At 47.2% G+C, this 21,158-nt stretch overlaps 1 protein-coding gene across 14 annotated transcripts in view; it reads right to left on the bottom strand.

Annotated features, from left to right (window-relative positions):
- PPP2R5C (protein phosphatase 2 regulatory subunit B'gamma) overlaps positions 1-21,158 on the bottom strand; it is a 170,837-nt gene that overhangs the window by 24,867 nt on the left and 124,812 nt on the right. For all 14 annotated transcript variants that reach the window (XM_078335776.1, XM_078335773.1, XM_078335777.1 and 11 more), the window contains 6 exons: positions 20,237-20,347; positions 19,176-19,268; positions 18,963-19,093; positions 12,500-12,559; positions 9,808-9,916; positions 7,968-8,021 (listed from right to left, as the gene is read on the bottom strand). In XM_078335776.1, the coding sequence (XP_078191902.1) occupies positions 7,968-8,021; positions 9,808-9,916; positions 12,500-12,559; positions 18,963-19,093; positions 19,176-19,268; positions 20,237-20,347 (558 nt within the window). The remainder of the gene's footprint in view (positions 1-7,967; positions 8,022-9,807; positions 9,917-12,499; positions 12,560-18,962; positions 19,094-19,175; positions 19,269-20,236; positions 20,348-21,158) is intronic.

Here is a 21,158-nt window from a genome sequence, read left to right as displayed (position 1 = left end):
TCTGAGTAGCTGGGACAAGCATGCACCACCTGCCTTGGCTTAACTTCACATACTTCAGAAATTACACAATTTTAATTTATATAACACCTCTCTCTGATCAAACACCATTTCAGTGAGAGTCCTTTCCTTTTTGTAAAAAAAAGAAACAACAATGAGCAGTTAGGATAATTTAGAAAGAGGAAGATCAATGGAGAAAACACAGCATATCAATTCACACGCACGTTTCCGTGTGGAAGTAGCTGGTACTGAAACTGTCCGCCACACACACAATCCATTTCCTTCTCAGATTTACCGACCATCCATATGCACCTGCAGGTGCCGTGCTGGGACCCCGGGCAGGGCATGCCGTGGTGTCTGTGCGCACACTGCCTGAGCAGTGCTGGGCCTGCAGTGAGCAGGCGGCAGTGGGAGCTGTAGCCAGGACGGCCACCACCCAGGGGGTCTGTGCTACCAGCTCTCTGCCAGGCACAGCCCGTCGGGCTGCAGGGGTTTCCCAGCTTGTGGATAGTGGATGGTTTATGCTCCTAGGCCAAGTCAGACAGCTAGAAGGGATTTCCACGGGGCAACCTTTCCAAATGTCCTCCCACAATCACACCAGTACAAAATACTCAATCGGACTCAATGCAGATTGAGTAATATTTTTCAGAGTTTAGCCGTCTTAGTTCTAAAACAGTACCACAATCTAAAACAGGTATTTACATATAAAGTGCATACGTATCTGCTGGCACACACATTGTACAAGTGTAATCCGTTTCGTTAAAGTGGCTGTGTGGCCTAGTCACGGCAACGTCGTGAAGCTTCCGCCCCAGCTCCTGTGCTGTGGAATTGCAGCAAATGCTGGCCCTTGGGACCACCTGGTCGTTTTCACTCACTAGTGATTTCTGGCTCAGTAGATCACACCAACTCATGCTCAGCAGGCCAGTCTGGTAATCATTTCAGTGATTTTTAAAAAAGGTAGACATTTAACTTCCATTTAGAAAAATTTTGTTTTGACGCTTTGGCATTTGGGCTCCCAGAGAATCTTTTATGATATTACACTTTATAAAACTCCAAAATTTACTAAAAAAAGGAAGTAAGGCTGGGTGTGGTGGCTCACACATGTAATCTCAGCACTTGGGAGGTCGAGGTGGGAGGACTGCTTGAGCCCAGGAGTTTGAGACCAGCTTGGGCACCCTGGTGAGGCCCCATCTCTACAGAAAATCTAAAAATCAGCCTGGTGTGGTGATGTGCACCTGTGGTCCCAGCTACTCGAGAGACTGAGGTGGGAGGACTGCTTGAGCCCAGGAAGTTGAGGCCAGCTTGGGCACCCTGGTGAGGCCCCACCTCTACAGAAAATCGAGAGACTGAGGTGGGAGGGCTGCTTGAGCCCAGGAAGTTGAGGCTGCAGTAAACCGTGACTGCACCACTAGACCTCAAGATTCAAACGAGCAAACAAGAGCCCCCCCAAAAGCCAAATAAAAAGGAAGTGCTGAGAGTTTTGAGTCTGACATAAAAATCTACCACATAAGTGTCTTAAAAAGGAATTATTTCTAAACACGCATCATTTAATGATCCTCCTAGCTCAAAACTACTTAATAAGTACTTACTGCGGTCCTCGTACACTCTATTGGAGCCACTATTAAGGACACAGCAGATGCAAATCACTTCCTACGTCTATTTCTCTTCATTTGTCAAACGGAATTTTATTAGAAGTACGTTAATCTTTGAACTGGACAAAAAAATCGATTTAGCGATTCCATTCCTCTGGAAAAGGTGTCATTTCTGGGATCAGAGTCACACACGGGCCTTCCTTTTCACACTGTCTGGAATGAGCTGTGACCAGCAGCTCCCGTGTGGCCGTGTTTTGCGGAGGAGAGTGCCTGCTCAGGGAATGCTAATCCGAGGCGACAACGGCTGTGTGCTGCGGGGTGCCGGGCGCTGCACGAGGCCCAGAGTTTTCCTTTGGAAGCCCAAGGACTGCCCGCTCCCTGGAGAGGGCAGGCGAGCCAGTGGCCCAGCCTTGAGTTTTGGGGAGCCCCCATCCTGTCCTGGCAGACCAAGGAGAAAGAAGAGTTGCTACCATGCCAGGAAGTAAAACAGGATGAGCCTAAAGAGGCAGGTGGGTGAACACGGAACAGTTTTACTGCTGTAAAATCTCTGATGAGGTTCTGTTCTTACAACAGAGAAAGAGCTTCACGTGCCCAGAAAGCCTGTGAGCACTGTACACAATCAGCAGACGAAAAACACCGATGACAGACTGCTAGTGGTGCAGCACGGGGCCTTCAGATCTCAGACTTTTAAGTGGATCTTACCTAAACGTTCCTGAGCCTGGACATGTGATGGCTTTGGGGTCCCTTCGGTGCAGGCCTGTGAGATGGACGTGGACACCAGGTGTCCTTAGTGCTACTGCGCAGACACACACCTGCACAAAAGCCTATACTTCGATCTTATCAACAAGCTTTCAATGCTGAAGCAAGGCAAAACGGCCTTTGTGTTTTCATAAAGTAGGCATTTCAAAAGAGGAAATTTACTGCAATGAGGGTCTGAATGTTTTTAACACGTAGGAAATTAAATCTACTTTCTAAAGCCAGGACAGGACCGCACATTATCCGTGCAGCAGAAGCTAAGCTAAGTGTTCCGGGTGGGAACATCGGGGCCTGGGTTGGCAGGGTTTGCACTGGTGCCACGTCAGAGTCCTGCCTGTAACGTTCAGGCTGGAAGGACCTCACTGAAGCCGGCACCCAGTCTCTTGCCCTCTTTTAGACAACGGAAATTAATAGCTCTCACTCTTGCACAGTTATATTCACTTTATTTACGACATTAGTGGGAATTAAAAACACTTACGGATGTTCTCTGCTTTTATGTTACTTAGAAGAGAGTAGGGTGGGGCTCATTCACTAGCTCTCAGTGGAGGAGGAGTAGGGTTCAGGCTGACAGTAGATGGCGGGATGGAGATGCTAGGAGCTTAGGTGGGGGCAGCCTTTGTGGTAAATGCAACGTGGCATTTGGTGAATTCTTTGGGATTTTTTGTATGAGAAATTACAAAAGAAAGAAAAGTTACGAAAGAAAAGCACAAAGAAAAATTACAAAAGAAAACTTTGCATACTTTTTTTTTTGATATGGAGTTTTGCTCTGTTGCCCAGGCTGGAATGCAATGGCGCGATCTTGGCTCACTGCAACTTCCGCCTCCTAGGTTTAAGCAATTCTCCTGCCTCAGCCTCCCGAGTAGCTGGGATTATAGGCATGTGCCATCATGCCCGGCTAATTTTGTATTTTTAGTAGAGATGGGGTTTCTCCATGTTGGTTAGGCTGGTCTTGAACTCCTGACCTCAGATGATCCACCCGCCTTGGCCTCCCAAAGTGCTGGGATTACAGGCGTGAGTTACTGTGCCTGGCCCTGCATACTTTATTTGAGGCAGGGTCTTGCTCTGCCACTCAGGACAGAGTGCAGTTGGTATGTTCAAAGCTCACTCTAGCCTTGACCTCCTGGGCTCAAGCAATCTTTCCACTTTAGCCTCTTCAGTAGCTGGGACCACAGGTACATGTCACCATGCCCAGCTAATTAAAAAAAATTTTTTTTTTCCTTAGGAGAGAGGAGGTCTCACTATGTTGCTCAGGCTGGTCGCAAACTCCTGGCCTCAAGGGATCCTCCTGCCTTGGCCTCCCAAAGTGCTGGCATTAGGAGGATGTGCCACCTTGCTCAGCTCTTTTTTTTTTTTTTTTGAATAGGAAAAGGTGGGAGTAAAGAGGAGAGACAATTCTTTTTTTTAACATATTACTTTCTCAAGTAAAACCTCTGTGATAGTTAAAACTGAGTGTCAACTTGATTGGAGTGAAGGACGCAGAGCATTGACCCTGGGTGTGTCTGTGAGGGTGTTCCCAAAGGAGACTCACAGTTGAGTCAGTGGCTGGAAAGGCAGAGCCACCCTCGATCTGGGTGGGCACCATCTAATCAGCTGCCAGCAAGGCCAGAATAAAAGCACACAAAACAACATGGAAGGACTAGATGGGCTTAGCCTCCCAGCCTCCATCTTTCTCCCATGCTGGATGCTTCCTGCCCTCGAACATTGGACTCCAAATTCCTCAGCTTTGGGACTCGGACTGGCTTCCTTGCTCCTCAGTCTGCATACGGTCAATTGTGGGATCTTGTAATCATGTGAGTTAATACTCCTTAATAAACTCTCCTTTATATATCTATCCTATTAGCTCTGGCCCTGTAGAAAACCCTAACACAACGTCCTCGCCGGGTGCAGTGGCTTACAACTGTAACTGCAGCACTTTGGGAGGTCAAGGTGTCACCTGAGGTCAGAAGTTTGAGACCAGTCTGGCCAGGATGGCAAAGCCATGTCTCTACTAAAAATACAAAAATTAGCCAGTTGTGGTGCTATGAGCCTATAGTCCTAGCTACTTGGGAGGCTAAGGCAGAAAACTTGCTTGAACACAGGAGGTGGAGGTTGTAGTGAGCCAAGATCATGCCACTGCACTCTAGCCTGGGTGACGGAGTGAGATCCTGTCTCAAAAAAACAAAAAGACCCCAAAAACAACAACAAAAACCAACCTCTCACGCTTCGGTTTGGAGAAGACCTTAAATACAGGCAGAAGAGGAGTTAAGGCATGTAACCGCTGTAAAAAACACAGTTAAAAAAAAATCCCAGCCGGGAGCGGTGGCTCAGCCTGTAATCCCAGCACTTTGGGAGGCCGAGGCGGGTGGATCACGAGGTCAAGAGATTGAGACCATCCTGGTCAACATGGTGAAACCCCGTCTCTGCTAAAAATACAAAAAATTAGCTGGGCATGGTGGCGCGTGCCTGTAATCCCAGCTACTCAGGAGGCTGAGGCAGGAGAATTGCCTGAACCCAGGAGGCGGAGGTTGTGGTGAGCCGAGATCGCGCCATTGCACTCCAGCCTGGGTAACAAGAGCGAAACTCCATCTCAAAAAAAAAAAAAAATCCCTAATCAGTTTTATTAACACCATCTCATTTTTCTTTTTCTTACCTAGACATGTCTTCAGTCAGTTAAGGAGAATAAAAAGAACACCTCCTCACCCTAAACCTTGACTGTGCTTGATGCTGAAGTGTGATGAGATTTGGTACATTTCCTTGGGAACTCCCCTAAATCTCAGGCAGAGGCTTCTGAGGGCTGGAAGGGGAGCGTGCAGGGACGCGTCGCTCCACTAGGGCCTGGCAGGGCAGGGTGGGCCCAGCTCACAGCTCTGTAGCCCCTGCTGCCTCTGCAGCCGCAGGACAAGAGCTCTTCTTGAATTTTGTGGGTGAAACGGAGGGAAACTATACATAGAATTTAAAAGCTTCAAGAAAGCAGAGACACAAGCCAGCTTAACTCAGAAATTCAATGTTAAGAATTTCTCATGTAATTTCACTATAAAAATTACAATGTCACAAGAGAACTGTGAAAGACAGAAAGGGCCCAGGAGTGACAAGACCTACATTTTCTAGTCTTAACTGTGACTTTTAAAAGAGCATTCAAACATTTGAATTGGCTCCTAACATTCCTTGACACTCAAAAAAAAAAAAAAAAAAAAAAAAAAAAAAACCCAATTTAAAAAATGGGCAATGGATTTAAATGGACATGCCTGCAAAGAAGATATATATATATATGTATATATATATGTTTTGAGACAGGGTTTTACTCTGTTGCCCAGGCACACACCATCATGCCTGGCTAATTTTTGTATTTTTTGAGAAGATGGGGATTTGCCATGTTGCCCAGGCTGCTCTCCAACACTTGGGCTCAAGCGATTCTCCCATCTCAGCCTCCCAAGTGTTGGGACTACAGGCGTGAGCCACCACACCTGGTCAAGAAGATAAACAAATTTTGGTCAGTAAGCACTGACAAGATGCTCAACATTCTTAGTCATTAGTGAACTGCAAATCAAAACCACACAAGATACTGCATCCACCCACTAGGATGGCTATAATGAAGCCAACAGGTTGGGCGTGGTGGCTCACACCTGTAAATCCTAGCGTGAGGGAGGCTGAGGCAGGTAGATCACCTGAGGTCAGGAGTTTGAGACCAGCCTGGCCAACATGGTGAAACTGTCTCTACTAAAAATACAAAAATTAGCCAGCAGTGGTGGCGGACACCTGTCACTCCAGCTACTCAGGAGGCTGAGGTAGGGGAATCGCTTGAACCCAGGAGGTGGAGGTTGCGGTGAGCCAAGATGGTGTCATTGCACTCCAGCCTGGGCGATAGAGTGAGGCTTCATGTCAAAAAATAAAAAGTAAACAACAGCAGCAGCAGGAGCAGCAAGCACTGTAAGGGTGCGGGAAACGGGAGCCTTTGTGCACCGCTGCGGGGAATGTAAACAGGGCAGTCGCTGTGGAACACAGCATGCTGGTTCGTCCAACAGCTAAACATGCAATTACCATGTGATTCAGCAATTCCACTTCTGGATATATATCCAAGGAATTGAAAACAGGATCTATAACAAATACTTGTGCACCAGTATACAAATAGCCACATTATACGCAATAGCTAAAAAGTGGGAACAACCCAAGGGTACACTGAAAAAACGGCGGATGAACACAATGTGCTGTATCCACACAGTAGACCAGCGCTCAGCCGTGATGAGTGAAGCTCTGACACAGCACGAGGAAGAACCCTGGAAGACATGACGCTGCGTGAAACAAGCCCGCTGCAAACGGACGAGCGTTTTAGATCACCTGGAGCAGTCAAATTCAGAGGTAAAGCAGACTACAGGTTAGGGAGGCCTGGAGGTTAGCAGGGGCCAGAGCGAGGGGGAGTGGGGAGTTGCTGTTTAATGGGCAGAATTTCTGTTTGGGATGATGAGAAAGCTTTGGAAATAGTGTGATGGGTGCACGTCATGAAGGTAATTAACGCTGGTGAACTGTACATTAACACGGTTAAAATCACACATTTTATATGTATTTTATCACAATTAAAAAAAATTCAAAATGTAACATACCAAAAATCTTTGAATTGTACTATTTAAATGGGTGAATTGTACGGTATGTGAATTATATCCCAATACAGTTGCTTCAAAAAATATATTTAAATGTTTAAACTGGCACCTGACATGTCTGGCTTTGTTAACGATGGCTAGGATAGCCTTTTTATTTTTAATTTTTATTTATTTACTTCTTTGAGACGGAGATTCACTCTTGTTGCCCAGGCTGTAGTGCAATGGTGCAATCTTGGCTCACCGCAACCTCTGCCTCCCAGGTTCAAGTGATTCTCCTGCCTCAGCCTCCCGAGTAGCTGGGATTACAGGCCTGCGCCACCACGTCCAGCTAATTCTGTATTTGTAGTAGAGACAGGGTTTCTCCGTGTTGGTCAGGCTGCTCTTGAACTCCCGATCTCAGGTGATCCACCTGCCTTGGTCTCGCAAAGTGCTGGGATTATAGGCGTGAGCCACTGCACCCAGACTGGTAGCCTCTTTATTTTTAATAAACATAGAATGTTAAGAAAATTACAAATCCTCTCACATAATTATGGAGGCTGAAAAAAAAATGACAAATCTACGCACTGAAAAGCAGTCATCTAATGTTGACTTGTGATTCAATGATCATAAAACAGTTACAGTGTAACCTGGAAAGTATTTTCAAGATGGTAAAACCTCTTCCTTACAACAAGAATTTCAAACCCTAACTATAATCCCTCTGGCCATAATCAGTTTGATGTGTTGTCAAAGCAAGCAGACGTGAAACTGCGGAACTGCACACTAACGTTCAGTGGCTGCGACCGCCCACGTGCTTTACATTTAAGAGCGACGAGCAATGAGGGGCGAGGCGGCAATCTCATTGCATAAAATAACCACTGCAATACAGGAACCTACAATTAAAGTTCTTTTACTTTGAAAACCTGTAACCCCTGAATGAAATCAACCTGTTTATTAGTATTGCAATTTAAGATGAAAAAGTCTGAATGGCAATTTGGTGAAGCAGGTGTTGCAATATCTACATTTGGTGAAATACACGCATCTCACGATCCGAGCTAGCGGCGGCACTTACTGGTTCTGTGAGGGTGCTGTCCTTCTCTAAAAACTGCACCACGCAGTAGGCCAGCTAAGAAGTAAAAGGAGAAAGAGCATGAACATTTCAACATAGAAATGCTGCTGTGCTTCTTCTAGAATCTTCATTAAACACCTTCCTACTGCAAGACAAGGACCCACAGTACAGACAAAGCCGCTGTTTAATTCTGATGTTGCCCCCAGGGTGTGCCACCCCAACCGCCCGACAGGCCCCACAGGAAGCTCTGAGTGGGACTTTCAGGGAAGGACCCCGGGAGCAATGACCAACAGATAAATCTTTCCCCATTAATTGGTGATAGATCAGAAAGGTGAAACATAAAAATAAGAAAAATAAATCAGAAAACAGTCTTTCTAGTGTAACTATCACTAAGTCAATCCAGTATGATGGGGATTTTCTTGTGGTCCTTGAGATTATAATCCACAAGTAATCTATCAGCAGGGAAAACAAATTACAATCTGGTTCCATCTCAAATCTCTGAACTATTAATTTCTTTTGTGCAACAATAAATATAATAATCTGACTGGATGCAAAGATATTACCAGTTAAGAGCAGTCAGGGAAAATAAATATTTACTAGGAAGAATCAATTAAAGAATGTACTTTTTGGCTGGGCACGGTGGCTCATGCCTGTAATCCCAGCACACTGGTAGGCTGAGGCGGGCGGATCATGAGGGCAGGAGTTCAAGACCAGACTACTGCCCAACATGGTAAAACCCTGTCTCTACTAAAAAATACAAAAATTAGCTGAACATGGTGGCTCGTGCCTATAATCCCAGCTACTAGGGAGGCTGGGGTAGGAGAATTGCTTGAACCGGGAGCCAGGAGGCGGAGGTTGCAGTGAGCTGAGATGGTGCCACTGCACTCCAGCCTGGGCTACAGAGCGAGACTCCATCTCAAAAAAAAAAAAAAAGTACTTTTTGTCATTTAGCCCCTACCACAAGCTCTCAAAGTGGGGTGTGGCAGAAAGGAGTCTTGTGCCCTCCTAGCCCTGTGCTGGGGTGTGACTGCTCAGTGCCTGGCCCAGTGACAGCTGAAAGTGAACGAAGACACTGACTGCAGCCAAAGGGTGAAAGAAAACCAAATCCAGGTGAATGCGGCCCATTAACCCCTTCCTGCCAATTTTCCGGCACAGCTGTACTTACACTGCTATAGTTTTAAACAGCCACAGTTTTATTTTTTTTTTGAGATGGAGTTTTGCTTTTTACCCAAGGTGGAGTGCAATGTCGCGATCTTGACTCACTGCAACCTCCGCCTCCCGGGTTCAACCGATTCTCCTGCCTCAGCCTCCAGAGTAGCTGGGATCACAGGCATGTGCCAGCATGCCAGCTAGTTTGTATTTTTAGCAGAGGCGGGGTTTCTCCATATTGGTCATGCTGGTCTCGAACTCCCAACCTCAGGTGATCTATCTGCCTCGACCTCCCAAAGTGCTGGGATTAGAGGCAGCTTTTATTTTTTTAAAAAACACTCTCATAGGCCATTCATTGGCCACGGACCTAAATAGGCTTTTCTATTTAAGGTTTCGATTATACTACGGAAAACTCCTCTCAGAAGTTTTCCTGGACTCCTTCCAGAGAGTTACCCCTTTCTCTATGCTTAAAACTAATTTAAAAGTTCTGTATTACAGAGGTTTTTCTGAATTTCTTAAAATGAATTTTTCTTTACCCCTTTATTCTTTCAATTGTCACCAGAAGGTCGTCACCAACGTCAGTAGTGCCATATGAAGAAGAAAGCACTCTCGGGTAAGGCTGGATTCACTACCTTGTGTCCAGTTCTGCTCAAATGCCAACAGCTGTGTTCCCGGAGCCTCCCCTGCCCCTTACCTGGGGATGGTAGACACTCAGAGATTTCACTTTGTGCAAAGGTAGTAACACCTTCAGTAAGAATATCTTGTGCTCTTCTTTTAGTGGTAAGGCAAATCCATTAATTATACTGTAAAAAGAACATTTATTCAGTTTGAACATTTACAAATTCCAGATTTTTAAACAAGTATCTTGCTGTTTTTCTTTCAATTTTTGTTTTCAGCATCAAAACCCAGCAGGCAAAATATACAGAGCCAAGCATGTTACCAGGCACTTGTGCCCCAGCTAACTTGGGAGGCGGAGGCCGGAGGAACATCTGAGCCAGGAGTTCGAGGCTGTAGTGTGCCATAATCGCACCTGTGAATAGCCACTGTTCTCTAGCCTGGGCAGTATAGTGGGATCCTATCCAGGGGTCTGTGGAATACGTCACAGAGTGCTCCAGTCCCTGCAATAGCCTAGGAGGGAAATATGATGATTCCTCCTATATATATACATACATATATGTGTGTGTGTATGTGTGTGTATCAGAAAAAAGAGGATACCAGCAAAAGTTTAAAAATATTAAATGCCTTTGAGGAAGCAGAGTTATTTTTATCTCTATAACTACATGATAATTTAAAAATTCTGGGTTTCCAGGTGTTACCCAGAACAGCAGAAGCTCCTGGTGGCAAAATCTTCCTCCCTAAACAGGCCAGGAAGACGGGACAGTTCACATGGGACCCCCAAGCCCAGCACCTTGCCTCAGCCTTATCCATTTTCAGGAATTCTTGCTGCCTAGAGTAATTCAGGGTCGTTATTTTAATATTGGTAACAGAAACCCAGTAGGTGCTGAATGAGTGTTGGTTAAAAATGAGTTAGGGCTGGGAGTGGTGGCTCACACCTGTAATCCCAGCATTTTGGGCAGCTGAGGCAGGTGGATCATCTGAGGTTAGGAGTTCAAGACCAGCCTGGCCAACATGGTGAAACCTGGTTTCTATCAAAAACATAAAATCAGCTGGGCGTGGTGGCACACGCCTGCAGTCCCAGCTATTTGGGAGGCTGAGGTGAGAGGATCGGTTGCAGTAAGCTGAGATCATGCCACTGCACTCCACCCTGGGCAACGGAGGAGACTCCATCTCAATTAAAAAAAAATCAGTTAGAAAGCTGCTCCTTGTGCAAGGAAAGGGGGTCCTACCTAGAGCCTCCAAAGCAAAGTTTTTGTCTCAAACAACTAGTTTATTGTCTCGGTTTTATAATTAGGTAAATGCACATGACTGTCACTGAGCTACAGAAGTGACATCTCTAACTTGGTCTTCTCTGCTCGGCATGGCAGGCAATGCGGGAAGGGTGAGCCTGGAGCGGCCCATCAAGGAGGGCGTGATCATTCACAGGGTCACCTGCAGGCTCAACCTCTTGTCTGGAAGAAGAAAACCAATCAAGCCGCTCGTCGGGAGCTGCACAGGAGCCCCATGCACATGGCGTGTCGGGCTGTGGAACACACATGACACAGCACTCCCGTCCCTGCAACAATCTAGGAGGCAAATGCAAGGATTCCTCCCATCTTACAGAAGTACCTGCCCATGGTCTCACAACCTGCTAGGGGCGTCCTCTTCACCACTCACCGCACTGCACTGAGAGAGAAACCCCCCCAAGTTTGTCTAAACTAATCAAAGTAGAATTCTCAATGAGGACGTTCTTTTAAATCACATCTAAAATGACAAGAGTAGCTTTTCTCAGAACTAATGGGCAGGACCTGATGCACCATGAGAAGAGAATCTTGTGCTCAGGAGCAGCAGGGAGTCATCAGTCTACCCAGTGTGCTGGGCTTCTTCACCGCAGGCTCCAGAGAAACCTGACCTGCCCATCTACACTACATCCCTAAAAAGGGGCAGGAAAAAGCACTCCCACCCTTACTAGCCATGGAACCCTGAGGAACTCTGGGAAAAAGTGGGTTAGAAGGTCTAATATAAAATCTACAGGTTATCAATTAAAAAAAAAAATGGCCAGGCATGGTGGCTCATGCCTGTAATCCTAGCACTTTTGGAGGTGAGGTGGACAGATCACTTGAGGCCAGGAGTTCGAGAACAGCCTGGCCAACATGGGGAAACCCCATTTCCACCAAAAATACAAAAATTGTCCCAGCTATTCAGGAGGCTGAGGCAGGAGAATCGTTTAAACCCGGGAAGTGTAGACTGCAGGGAGCCGAGACTGCACCACTGTACTTGAGCCTGGGCGAAAGAGCAAGAGTCTGTCTCAAAAAAAAAAAAAAGCGAGTAAAAACTTCACTTGGATAAAGATGATGAAAGTTTTGAAATGTTAATTATTTTATAAGTATACATATAAAAAAAAGAAAGTAATTGAAAATATTAGCATTGACACAGTATCCCTAATGTACAATCTATTCTTCTTCCAAGCTTCTAATATAAACCTTCTTATGTAACTATTTTTAACATTGCTCTTGAGGAAATAACTGGAATTGTGTTTCCATAGTAATGATACTGAGGTCTATGAAGTAGAATCTACGTACAGAACCATAAAAACGGGAGGGATCTGTCATCTGGTATGTTCTCATCTAAACTCACTGATGCCTTCTTTAAGTGAAATTTTATTTAAATATTCTTAGAGTGGTTTAAATTGCCTTGCTTTAAAGAGGCAGCTGAACTCAATGAAATGGGTCACTCGGTGTAAATTCCATCTACCGCTATTTGCTACCTGTAACACAACAGAGGCTTACCTTCCCAATATTTCCAGTAATTCTGCTATGCCATTATGATGCTCTGTTTCATAAATAAACCTAGAAAAAACCAATTTTCCGATTAGAATTAAGACACTGAGCCAACCTGAATAAGAAAACAACACTGTAGGAGGAGCCTCGGAGCCAGGCAACAAGAAGCGCGTCTGTTTGTGCAAACGCGGCTCATGGTGAGCAAGCCCTTCAGGAATCAGGGAAACTCCTCGAGGCCTGGAGGTGTACATGCCTTGAGGGCAGAGAGCTCAGTCTTGCACACACATTTTCCTCAATATTTTATTTTGAAAGGTTTCGAGCATCTAGGAAAACTGAAGGAGTTCTACAGTGAACAGCCATTTCCACTGCCCGGATTCGACCGTGAGCAGTGTGCGCCACCTGCTTGGCCACATACACACCTCTTCATCCATCCTTTACTTGTTCATTGACCCACCTTACATTTTTGCCATATTTCAACATAAGTCGACCTCGTACTTAGCTGTAAAGCCCACAGTATTTAGCGCAGTTCCTGCAAAGGGCAGAAGTGATTCCTGAACACCTCGTGGTCTACCTGCCTAGCTCCCCACTTACACCCACACACACTCTCTGTACTGCCTCAGGTGTGATCTTTCTGAAGCACCCATCTGCGACAGACCCAGCTCCCTTCCTCTGAGACGTCTCTGTCCACTGCGCCTGCTTCTAGTGGACCCCCAAGAAATGCACCCCACCGTCTGTGTCAGCCTGTCTCCCTCCAGATGGGGCCACTGTGAGGACAGGGCCCAGGACTTCTCATGACTATGTTCCCAGGGCTAGGAGCAAGTCTGGCATCTGTTTGATGACGAAAACACATCTGCTGAATAAACCAGGGACAAGGAAAGGGAACAGTGACATGTTAGGAAACGGGAAAGTGTCCCCACAAAGGGGTCCCCCAGAAACAAAGAAGCCTCACGCACCTGGGGTTGGTCTAGAGCAAACCACGAGGACTATCCTGCAGGAGGCGAGAGGCTCTGACAGATCCCCGCCCAGCAGATGAAAACCATTTGTTTAGAGTCAGCTCGAAGCCAAAAGTAAGTTTGAGCAGATTAAAAAATTCAATTTTGAAATTTCACTCACTTTGTTTGAAACAAATGAAGTAGTATGACTTTAAAGAGGCCAAACATCCACAGATGTGAAATATTTTTGAAGAGTGAGTCTTAACGTATCTATTTCCAAATGATCAGAATTCACCGAGAGGCTGGTGCTTGAAATGCGTCCTGAAGGAGGATTTCAAGGCAGATTTTTTTTTTTTTTTTTTTGAGATGGAGTTTCACTCTTGTTGCCCAGGCTGGAGTGTAATGGCGCAATCTCGGCTCACTGCAACCTCCGTCTCCTGGGTTCAAGTGATTCTCCTGCCTTAGCTTACCGAGTAGCTGGGATTACAGGCATCTGCTACCATGACTGGCTAATTTTGTATTTTTAGTAGAGACGGGTTTCTCCATGTTGGTCAAGCTGGTCTCGAACTCCCAACCTCAAGTGATCCGCCCACCTTGGCCTCCCAAAGTGCTGGGATTATAGGTGTGAGCCACCGTGCCTGGCCTTAACAGACTTTTTTTTGTTTTTCTTTTTTAATGGCACTGTGGAGAGGGAGAACTCCTTTGGCTGGAACAAAGATCGGTGACATGGAGTGAGGTGGGCAAGATGCGTGGAGAGGCTGGAAGGCCAGCTTACAAAAAACAAAATCTGGCTGGGCACAGTGGCTCACACCCATAATCCCAGCACTTTGGGAGGCCAAGGCAGGTGGATCACCTGAGGTCAGGAGTTCGAAACCAGCCTGGCCAACATGGCAAAACTCCATCTCTACTAAAAATATAAAAATTAAACAAAAAAATTACAAAAATGAACAAAAAAAAAAAAGAAAAAGAAAAAATATAAAAATCAGCTGTGGCGTGGTGGTGCATGCCTGGAGCCCCACACACTTGGGAGGCTGAGGTGGGAGGATCACTTGAACCCGGAAAGTGGAGGCTACAATGAGCTGAGATGGTGCCACTGCACTCCAGCCTGGGCAACAGAGTGAGACCCTGTCTCAAAACAAAAAAACAAAAAACCAAGATCTGTTTTTGCAGGTGCCAGGACGCAGAACCTTTGGCAGCCAGACATATTAGCACTACGATGCGTGTGGCCACAGCCTGAGAGTGAGGCAGGGACGTTACTGGGGCAGAGCCTGGAGCCATGGGTGACAGGAACGACAGTGGTGCCGGGACCAGAAAGTACTCTCACTCGGTGTCCCTGAGCCTGCACCTACCTGAGGCTTGGAAGCTGCGACCAAGCAGAAGTCCATGTGTGTCTACACTGAGAGGCGCTTTAATTTACGAAACTCACCCTGCAGGCTCCCTGTGCAGACGGTGCTGCCATGGGGCTTGTTTACTCCCCCTCTAGCAAGCACCTTGTAGAGCTGTGCTCTGGGCCCTCAGAGACAAAGACCTCTGAACCCCTCTGATCTAGCTCCATCAGCTTTAACATTTACAACGGTGGCCTGTAGCTGTAAGCCATTTTGTTTCCCTAAATCAACATGACTACATTCTTACTGATAAATTCTTGATTTGTAATTTCTTACACCTGCTTTGAAGTAGGTAGAAGAAAGAGAAAATAAGGACAGCTCCTCTCCTTCTTCCCTGTCCTGTGGAAGACAGACAGTGACAATGGGAGGGAAACAGAGAACCCTGGGAGCCGGCGAGAACGTTTCTCACTCAGCAGAAAGGGAATCAGAACCCCAGACACTGAGCTGGCACCTGCTGGCTGCAGAAGTCTCCAGAATGAATTCCTCAATGCCTTTCCTGCTTGTATGATGTGTTCTGGCCTTGCGGGAAGAGGTGGACTCTATTTCTCCTTCCTCTGAAGCTGGGCTGTCCTTGCGCTCTGCTTTGACCAATACAAAGGGCAGATGTCACTCTGCGCTGGTTCCAAGCCAAACCCTTAGCACTGGGGTTCCTGCCTCTCCCCTCTTGGATGGGGCCGTGGCTGTAGGAACTCCCATAACCTGGAGGAGCTCCAGCACAGCACAGAAGGGGAGTGGGGACCTGCTCAGCAGCCCCTGTGAACACTCCAGCCCCAGCACACGCCACGGAGCAGAACCGTCTGGATGAGCCCAGTGCAGGTGACAGCATCAGGAGGGATGATGGACCATGGCTGATGGAAGCCAGCGAGCTGGGAGTGGCTCCTGACTCCAGGATGGCGTGAGGTAGTGATACATCCTGGCGATGATGGGGACAGTATGACAGCATCTCTCTGTGAGATAAGAGCATGAGCAGGTGCTGCACAGCCTCACTGCAGGGCCAGAATGAGGGCGAAGCATGGGCCATGCTCTTGTTAAGCAACAAGAGAAGGAACTGCACACTGCCTTCCCCACCCAGCCTCCAGGTCCCACCGTGTGCCAGCAGGCATCATGGGTAATAGACAGCACCGTTTAACTCACCCTTAAGCTGATGAGAATGAGAAACTAGAGAAATAAATAGCAATCTTGTATTTATATCTTCAGTGAAACTGAACCAAATATGTTCAAAATGTCTTTTTCTTACAAGACATAGCTGTACTATATTGAACTTAGATGAGCTGGCTGGGTATGTGGCTCACACCTGTAATCCCAGTACTTTGAGCGGTTGAGGCAGGAGGATCACTTGAGGCCAGGAGTTCGAGATCAGCCTCGGCAACACAGTGAGATCCCCATCTTTACAAAAATGTAAGAAATTAGCCAGATGTGTTCACATCTGTAGTCCCAGCTACTTGGGAAGCTGAGGTGGAAGAATCCCTTCAGCCCAGGAGTCTGAGGCTGCAGTGAGCTATGATAGCGTCACTGTACTCCAGCCTGGGGGACAGAGTGAGACCCTGCCTTAAAAAAAGAGAAAAGAAAAAAACTTGGGTGAGCTGAATACATCTCTCAAGATCTTTCTTCTTTTTTTCTCGCATGAAATGAGGAGGTAGTGGTACTGACAATGAGGACCCAAACCAACTGTGGAATCTACCTAGCATGCTTGCTTTTGATTGGATATACCAGGACAATTACAGAGGAGGTGACTCAGTGCATGCAAGTGCCATACTCTAGCACCGAACCTTTGGTGAGAACCGAACTAAACGATGTGTAATAACTTTTGAATACTACTGTACTTCAGTATTTCGTCAGGTTCTTGAAGGCATGAAACGTTTTCTACTTCTTACATGCAGATGTTCAATACATTTGTGATTCTGCTAACTGAACAAAACCAACCAGTGTTAAGAAAACAGAAATCATTAGGTAGAGCTTTAATTTTGGGTCAAAAGACTGAAATTTAAATTGTGCCTGTTCTATGTTAATTAAATAATGTATATTATTGTTTTCATAGAGAAGTACATCAGCCAAGTAATGATCTTTTTAAAAAGAAATCATGATACCAAGAAATATAAAATAGAAACATAACATTTAGGAAAATGACATCATTCTCTGGTTACAGCTGATGTGTCAGGTCTGGGCTATGTCCAGCACTGGGCTCCATTTTATAAATGAGATGTGGGGAACTTGGAAGGAGTTCAAAGGAAAGCCACACATGAAATGAAAGGCTCTCACGCCGAAATGCCCTATCAGGTGTGGAGACCGGGGAGGGAATGAGACCCCAATGACTGCAGAGGGGCAGGATGGGGTGCCCCCAACACAGGCTGCACAGCAGACCAGCACAGGATGGGGGAGCCGGGGCTGTAGGTCTCAGCAGGGGGTCTCATTTGCCATCTGTCTCAGATACCCCTTTACCTTTCCCGTGCTTGATCACTGTGACTAAGAAAGGACCCTGAGGCCTGTGTTTGCCGTGGCTGATACCCGGCCCCTTCTCCAGGACATGGCCCGTGCTCTGTCCACACCCTGGCCCTGCAGCGAGGCTGTGTGGCACTTGCTCATGCTCTGATCCCACAGAGAGATGCCATCCTACTGCCCCCATCAGCACCAAGATATGTTACTATCTCTCACCATCCTGGAGTCAGGTGCATTAGAGGCAAGCTGACCCGAGAAGCTACAATTTATAGAAGAAACTTCTCATTTAGTAAGCTTTCCAGGAACAAATAAGAAACAACAGGAACTGTTTCCTCTATTGACATTTACTTGGTGCCACCGCAGGGTGGGATGTGAAGCTGGCACTGGGGTGGGGCATGCAACAAATCAGCCGACATCGTGGCTGCCCTTGTTGAAAACCAGACTCACCGCCAAGTCAGGCAGAGCCTCCAGTGAAGGGATGTTTCAGGAAGCCTGGGAGGCTAAGGGAAGGGCTGGTGAAAAAAGACATCCTGGGTGGCTCAAACACTGGCTGCAGAGCCCTGATGTGGAAGGAGCCTGGGAGCTGAGCAGAGGTTGGCTGGGGAATGGGCGGGCCTGGAGGTGGGCCTGCCACTGGATGCTGTCCTCCTCCAGCTGCTGCTCCAGGGGGCTTTCCCTCCCCTGATGCATAGTGGGAATCTCCAAATCTTCAACCAAGGTGCACAGATCTCAGGCTTTCTACAGACGAATGACATCATTCCTGCCCCACCCTCTCTCACTGAGACTCCCTGGGAAGAACGAGGTGATGCACAGGTGGAAGGGAAAAGCTGGCGTGAGGGTTGATACAGAGTGTCAACTTGATTGAAGGATGCAAAGTATCGCTCCTGGTGTATCCGTGAGGGTGCTGCCAAAAGAGACTAACGTTTGAGACAGTGGACTGGGAGATGCAGACCCACCCTCGGCCTGGGTGGGCACCATCTATCAGCTGCCAGCATGGCTAGAAAAAAGCAGGCAGAGGGATGTGGAAGGACTAGCCTGGCTGAGTCTTCCGGCCTCATCTTTATCCCATGTTGGATGCTTCCTGCACTCAAACATTGGACTCCAAGTTCTTCCGCTTCTGGACTCTTGGGCCTACGTCAGCGGTTGGCCAGGGGCTCCTGGGCCTTCAGCCGCAGACTGAAAGCGGCGCTGTCGACCTCCCTACGTTTGAGATTTTGGAACTTGGACTGGCTTCCTTGCTCCTTATCTTGCAGATGGCCTATTGTGGGACTTCACCTTGTGATCGTGTGAGTCCAATCTCCTAATCAGCTCCCCTCCATGTGTTCATCTGAGTCCTGTCCTTCTAGAGAGCCTTCACTAATACAGTTGGTTCGGATGGAACCAATTCATCCACATTTCTGGGAAACTAGACCTTTCAGTAGAAACAGGAACAATGGAGGGACCCAGGGTGTGGCGCTGGGGAGCCTGGTGGCTCCGGAGGAAGGCAGGGAGGATAGCCCAGCCGGCCCACGCATACAGTGCATGAGAAGGTCCACCAGCACGTGACACACAGGCTTGGAGAAACCCCTCCACACAAGCTGGGTCCTGTCAGAGGCGACGACGGGGTGGGGAGCATCGAGTGGGGAAGTGGAAAAGGACAGCGCCACCCACATGCAACACACAAGGACAATGTCACCCACACGCAACGCACAAGGACGATGTCACCCACACGCAACTTACCTATAAAATATATTATTTATCTGTTTTCTGATGTAAGCTCTCAAGCCTAGGAACTTCCCGTAGATTCTGTGAAGGGTGGTTTTAAGAAAATCTCTCTCCCGAGGATCCTCACTGTCAAAGAGCTCTAAAAGCTTAGAGAAGGAACAGACACTTAGTGGCTGCGCGTCAGCACTCCGTTAGGGCTTTGACGGGGCCTGCTAATTTGCACCTTACCTGCAGTACAAACTTCTGATCAATATATTTCTTCGCTATATTAGGTTGGAAATCTGGAGACTCTAAAAATCTTAAGAAAAATTCATAAACAAGCTAGGAGGAAAAAAAACAACAATGAGTCAAATAACATGAGACTGTATTGAATGGAGATTAACATATACTAGCAGTTGAATCTTTATTTGCCTGCAAATATTAGCCTCTTAAAGCCACATATCTACATAATCAATGCAAAATTACACAGCTTAATTTAATTATAAATGGTGATGGCAATTATTTTATTTGGTGAGACACACAGACTATATCCTTAAATGCATTTAAACAAAACAACGTCCATGGCTGATGTCAGAGTGTTATAGTACACTGTTCAGAGACTACAGGGCACAGATGCCACAGAACAGGCCAACCCAACTCTGCGGGGGGCAGATTTGCAGCCTGTAGCCTAGGAGTGTCCCACAGTGCAGAGGCGCAGAGCCAACCAAATGCACAGGAACTCTGGGGCTGCCAGGTAAGAGCGCCCTAAGATGCAAACTCTGAACTGTGACCTGAAGCTGGGATGTGCTGGGTGGGACAGTGTGGCCTGCCTGTCACGGAGGGATGGCCCTCCCACCTGCATGCCTGGCTCCTGCTTTGCTCATGCTGGCCTTGGTGCCTCCTTGCCAACACCCTTCTGCCTTACAAACACCCTGGGGAAAGGCAGTAACCAGCACAGGAACCTGGGTTCCCCGCAGGCACACATTAAATATGAATACCAGAAACTGGGAGATGGTCGGCTTAAGACCTCTGGGCCTGAATTCAACAGCCATCAACAAAGTGGCCATTTTCACTGAGAACATACTGACAATTTCGCAGCTTCACTGGCTGTGTAAAGTGGTCACACACACACACATTAACTTTTCTCTATTCTGCTGAAATACTTTCCTCGTATGTATGGGTCTGCAAGGACCATGCCACTGAGGAGGAGAGGTCCATCTGCCAGAACCAGTGTGCCTGCTCTGTGAACCCCAGGCCACTCCCACACATCACTGGTGCCCTCTGATTCTGGTCACCCCAGGGCCCAATACCTGTAGATGAGGCCAGGCTGCTTCTAACGTCGGCTCGTCTTCCTCTGGGTCAAATTCCGCTCCCGTAGGGTTCGACGAAGGCGGCAACGTTCTGAACATGTTAACTGCAAACTGAAACCCGCACGTTCCATAATCACAACCAGGGCACTCAGAACACGTACAGAGAACACTGAAAAACGTCCTAAGTCATCCTAACGGTAGCCGCTTCCCATGGTAACTTAGCTCCTCCTTATCCTCAAAATCCAGAAGCCGTGTGGGTCCCCAAAGACAGCCTGGATCAAAACTGCAGCAGGAAACACTGCTTTGGGCAGGTGACCACGAAAGCTGACCACCAAAGTTATTTGCACTCTTAACCGTCAAACTTTAAATGACGAGCAACACCAACAAAGGCTGATGGCACAGTGATGGCTTCTGAGGTCTGACACTATCCAGAGGGTGCGAGAGCAAGGACAGCGTCAAAATGAGAGTACAAAAAGGATGACACGACGAAGGCTCCAGCAGAGTCACAGCTGAAAATGCCCACGAGCGGCAAGTGCTGCCTCACGCTGGGAGGACCCGAGACGACGGCACCGATAAGCTGCAGTCAGCAACGACCAGGAAAGCAACAGTCAGGGCGGGATGACTTCTGGGTGGCTAGGATCATTTCTACGAAAGGACTGCTCAGGGGCAGACAGGACTGCTGGAGGGCAGCCTGGCTGTGCGTCCCAGCGTGGGCTGCTAGATTCCTCTCAGTCTGTTTGGACTTGTATTACACACACTGACAGATCAGTGACATAAATAGAAAAGATTAGTGTTTCCATGTCATAAATTATAACCTATTTTTCTTTTGTACCGAGTCTGTTTGTTTATTCTTGAGACAGCGTCTCCCTCTGTGGCCCAGGCTGGAGTGGAGCAGTGCGCACTCGGCTCATTGCAACCTTTG

This window comes from Callithrix jacchus, chromosome 8, assembly GCF_049354715.1.
Source record: "Callithrix jacchus isolate 240 chromosome 8, calJac240_pri, whole genome shotgun sequence".
NCBI lineage: Eukaryota > Metazoa > Chordata > Mammalia > Primates > Cebidae > Callithrix > Callithrix jacchus.
This window is presented reverse-complemented; position numbering and strand designations above follow the sequence as displayed.